Below are 4,761 nucleotides of genomic sequence, written 5' to 3'. Positions count from 1 at the left end.
TTATATCCTGCCCGCACTCAGGCAATCGCAGTGGCCTGGATCCCTAGTTCTACCATCAAGTTAGTTCCTCAGTTGTCCATGGTCCTCTCACCCCAATACTTTTACGTTGGTCAAGGGGATCTTACAGATTGGCCTAATGCAGTGGTCCCCAAACTATGCCCTTTAAAGGCTTTTGGACTTCAACTCCCAGAAGCCTCAGCCACATTGGCCAATAGCTTGGGATTCTGGGATATGAAGTCCAAAGTTCCCTTAAAGAGCACAGTTTGGGGACCACTGGTCTAAGGCAATGATTCCCAAACTTTGGTCCTTTGGGTGTTTTGGACCTCAGCTCCCAGAGGTCCTAGATTAACCAATAGTCAGGAATTCTGGGACCTGAAGTCCAAAACATCTAGAGGTCCAAAGTTTGAGAACATGACTTCTTGCAATCTTGATGGTTCATGATGGCCAACTGTGCAGAGGATGGGGATCTTTAGGGCTTTTAGGACACTGGGAATAATGTGTGGGCCATAAATAACGTTTTCTTCCTTTGCCCCCAGATGTGGATGAGTGCAGCTATTCCACCTACTTGTGCCAATACCAGTGCGTCAATGAGCCTGGCCATTTCTCTTGCGCTTGCCCTCAAGGATACCAACAACTGAGCACCCGCCTCTGCCAAGGTAATGGTGGAACACATTTCCTTGCCTGGGAATCCGGTTATTGATGAGACACATTGATGATTATGGTTATAATTATTGTATTTTATTCCCTCTTATGTCCGAAATTGGCACTTGAAGTGGCTTGCAATGTAGTCAAAGAACAAGAGAGCTAAACGCATGCAAAAAGTGAACACCGAAATTGAATTAGTGTATATACTGGACTATATATTGACCTCAAGGGCAGTTTTGGAGGCCAGAATTAAGGATTTTGATATGAGCCATGCATAAGTCGAGGATAAAACTTAAGGGGATCTAAAGCAATGGTTTCCAAACTTTGGTTCTCTGGCTGTTTTGGACTTCTGCTTCCAGGATTGCTGACCATTGGCCAAGTTGGTCGGGGCTTCTGAGCATTGAAGTCCAAATCACTGATCTGAATGATGAAGCAAAGGAAAACAGTGCCAAAGTACTTACAAAATTCCAGCAGGCATAACTGTTTGTATCCACCCAAAAGGCTGGATGGATATGAGACTGGAGGGGCTTCCAGGACAGATTACGTTCTTGCCTTTTGCCTTTACATAAGAGTTAAAGTACAGTACATGCACTGACCCATTACTACTGCTACTACTACTAGAGTGGGCTCTTGGTTTTCACTGGGGTTTGGTCCTAGGTCCCTCCATAGATACCAACATCTGTAGAGGCTCACATTTCATTATATATAGTAGCATAGTAAAATGGTTGGAACCAGTATAGCGTAGTGGTTTGAACTTTGGATTGGATGCTGGGGACCAGCGTTTGAATCCCTGCTTGGCCATGGAAACCCATTGGATGACTTTAGGCAAGTCTTACTCTCTAAGCCTCAGAGGGAGGCAAAGGCAAATAGCCTCTGGACAAATCTTGCCGTTGAAAGACTTGCCTTAGGGTCACCATAAGTTGGAAACAACTTGAAGGCACCCAAAGAAGAACAAAACAGAGACTGGATGGGCACTTTTCAGGAGTGCTTTAGCTGCGTATTCCTGCATGGAATGAGGCTAGACTCTGTGGCTCCTATAATTCCTTTCAACTCTGTGTTTTCTCTCCTTACACCTCTCCGCTTCTCATTTGCAACCCTAGACATTAATGAATGTGAGACGGGGACTCACCAGTGCGCCGAAACCCAGAACTGCGTCAACTTCCATGGGGAATACCGCTGCGTGGAGAAGAACCGATGTCAGGAACCGTACATTCAAGTCTCCGAAAAGTGAGTAGAGGCGCAAGGGGTTGGGGTTGCGGTTAGGGACAGAGGAGGAAAGAGATGTGTAGGATCCACCAAGGCACAACCAATTGGCAGGAATCCATGCTAGGGAATCCTAATAATAATAATAATAATAATAATAATAATAATAATCCTGAGATTTGTAGTTTTACAAGTTCCTTTGCATTCTCTGCCAGAGAGTGCTGGTACCTCACTAAGACAACATAGGGTTGGGTTTGCGTATCATAATAAGCCATGATTTCTGCTAACCATGGTTTGCTGCTTAAACCATTAACTGCAGAGCAGTTGACTACATAAACTATGTTTTCCTATTTTTGGTCAGTTTCTCTCCTGCTCCTTTTGTCAGTCCCTGATTCTAAATGAAGAAACAAGCCAAGGATAAGTCACAGTTGCAAGTCTGGCTGCCTTCGCAAACCATAGTTTAAACAAGCCGGAGTTCCCAAGACGACAAACCATGGTATCTAATTGTGGTTTGTCGCTAGTGAATCAATCACAGATGGTCCTCCAGGTCTTTTGGACTTCAACTCCCAGAAGCCTCAGCCATCTTAGTCAATGGTCAGGAATTCTGGGAGATGAAGTTCAAAACATCTGGAGGACCACAATTTGGGAGTTGCTGAATTCTAGCAAATCAATTGCATAAGTTTGCTATAATAGTACAATTTAAACATCCATAATAAAACTATATAAACTAATCAATATTATTATTGATCAGTAAGCTTGGGAAGTCAGGGCATATACATCGACCCCACTAGTGCAAAGAGTCTACTCTAGCTGGGGCAAACCATTGGATTTAGGCTAGGGTTTTAAAGGAAGGCCTGTGAGTAGACTGCAAAGCTTCATGTTTGCAATTGCCGTACATCATCCCCACAAATGTATTTCCATTGTAGCCGCTGCCTCTGCCCAGCCACAAACCCTCTCTGCCGAGACAAGCCATCGTCCATCGTCCACCGATATATGAGCATCACAGCCGACCGGACGGTGCCTTCGGACATTTTCCAGATACAGGCTACCAGTGTCTATCCCGGCGCATACAACACATTCCAGATCCGCTCTGGCAATGAGCAAGGAGAGTTTTACATTCGGGTGAGTCCTCTTCCTGGCAAGCGAAAGAGACAAATCCATTGCGGAGAAGGACAACCAGGACTAAGAGTCATGCGGGCAAATTCCTTGATTCTTTGGCCCAATTCAGGGGTCATTCAGATGTCCTTTTTTTAGCAGGACCATGCCAACCATCTCACTCATGCATTCTGGGTTTGTTATTCACATTATGCAACCGCATTGATGCGCATCTCTGCAAGATCAGTTGCTCACGTGTAAGCATTCAAATAAAGATGGAGTCGATGATGTGAAGGCATTGGAAACACGTTCAAGACATGTAGTGTTTTATCCCAAGTCTATTCGTATCAGTTATTCATGTTACCAATGAAAACCCCAATATAGATTATTCGGATTAAGTGGGGGGGGGTTGGCAGCCCCTCAAAAAAACTAAATTAAGTGCATTCAGAATGTGTGTGAATAATGCAGATTCAACCTGGATTCATACTGGATTATTTTCACAGTGTGGATAACCCCTCAGATGATAAAAATAATCCCCAGGATGAATCTGGGTTGAATCTCCATTGTTCACATGCATTTTCAGTTTAGATTTAGAAGGGGGTTTCTGAGGCATGACACCTGGGATGGGACTCAGCCAAGGCTTCTGAGGACCATGCGGAGCCCAGGACCTTCTCACCTGAGACCACAAGGCTAACTCCCAATGCAATGTCCAGTCTTCGTCCCCATGGTCACCCTCTCCAACCACGGTCACCCTTTGCCTCTTTCTTGTCCTTTCTCCCCAGCAAATCAACAACATCAGCGCCATGCTGGTCTTGGCCCGGCCGGTAACAGGACCCCGGGAGTTTGTCCTGGATTTGGAGATGGTCACTATGAACACCCTGATGAGCTACCGCTCCAGCTCCGTTTTGCGCCTCACCGTCTTCGTGGGAGCCTACTCCTTCTAGCCAAGCGGAAACCTCCCCTTTACCTGGCCAAGGAAGGGACAGGTAAGTCTAGGGCGGCCGGATCTAAGGGTCCGGAGCCCCAACTTTATTAATCACCCTATGTATTGCAGTGGGCCCTTGGTATCTTCCGGGGCTTGGTTCCAGGACCCCCATGGATAACAAAATCCGCGGACGCTCAAGTCCCATTACATACAATGCCACAGTAAAATGGTACCTCTTATACAAAATGGCAAGATCCAGATTGGCTTATTGGAATTTATATTATTTGGGGATATTTTCAAGCCGTGGATGCTTGAATCCGTGAATAAAAAAATCGGTGGATACGGAGGGCCAACTGTACAATGATTAAAAAATGGCAAACGACAACATTTTGCAGTAACAGAAATTGCATTACTCATAGATCCCCTTTAATTTCCTCAACCTTCCTATCTTCTTGGCATCTTCTTGGAAAATTTGTATTTTCCAGCCTTGAATTTCTACATCTAGGAAAAAAGAATATGCCAAAGAAAGATTATACATCACTTAGTTGCAAACTCACACCTTGATATTACGGCACCTTATTTCTAATGTAGCGTTATCTTAAGTATACCAATTAAACCGAACCTAAAGTCAATAGTTGGACCTCATTCTTGGCTTAAACAATTCAATCCTGGCTCGTATTCTTCTTTCAATCCATCCGTTAAATTATTTCTTAACAATGGAGTCCATCCGCCCGATTCCATGTATTCATATAGTTTCCATATCTGGTCCTTTAATTCTAGAACTTGCTTATTTTTTCCATCTTGCCGCATAGTGGCAGCAGTAGTTACGTAAAGCAACAACCTCCCATAAGGAGTCCAGATTTAAGTGTGTTGTCAAGTTGGCTTTGGTTTAT

The 4,761-nt window shown here is 44.5% G+C and overlaps 1 protein-coding gene across 6 annotated transcripts in view; it reads left to right on the top strand.

Annotated features, from left to right (window-relative positions):
• The window catches only part of EFEMP2 (EGF containing fibulin extracellular matrix protein 2), an 11,516-nt gene extending 7,587 nt beyond the window's left edge, over positions 1–3,929 (top strand). For all 6 annotated transcript variants that reach the window (XM_042441079.1, XM_042441074.1, XM_042441077.1 and 3 more), the window contains 4 exons: positions 537–656; positions 1,746–1,872; positions 2,775–2,970; positions 3,726–3,929. In XM_042441079.1, the coding sequence (XP_042297013.1) occupies positions 537–656; positions 1,746–1,872; positions 2,775–2,970; positions 3,726–3,887 (605 nt within the window). In that variant the 3' untranslated portion in view covers positions 3,888–3,929. The remainder of the gene's footprint in view (positions 1–536; positions 657–1,745; positions 1,873–2,774; positions 2,971–3,725) is intronic.
• Positions 3,930–4,761: the final 832 nt, after the last annotated feature.

This window comes from Sceloporus undulatus, chromosome 9 (genome assembly GCF_019175285.1).
Source record: "Sceloporus undulatus isolate JIND9_A2432 ecotype Alabama chromosome 9, SceUnd_v1.1, whole genome shotgun sequence".
NCBI lineage: Eukaryota > Metazoa > Chordata > Lepidosauria > Squamata > Phrynosomatidae > Sceloporus > Sceloporus undulatus.
This window is presented reverse-complemented; position numbering and strand designations above follow the sequence as displayed.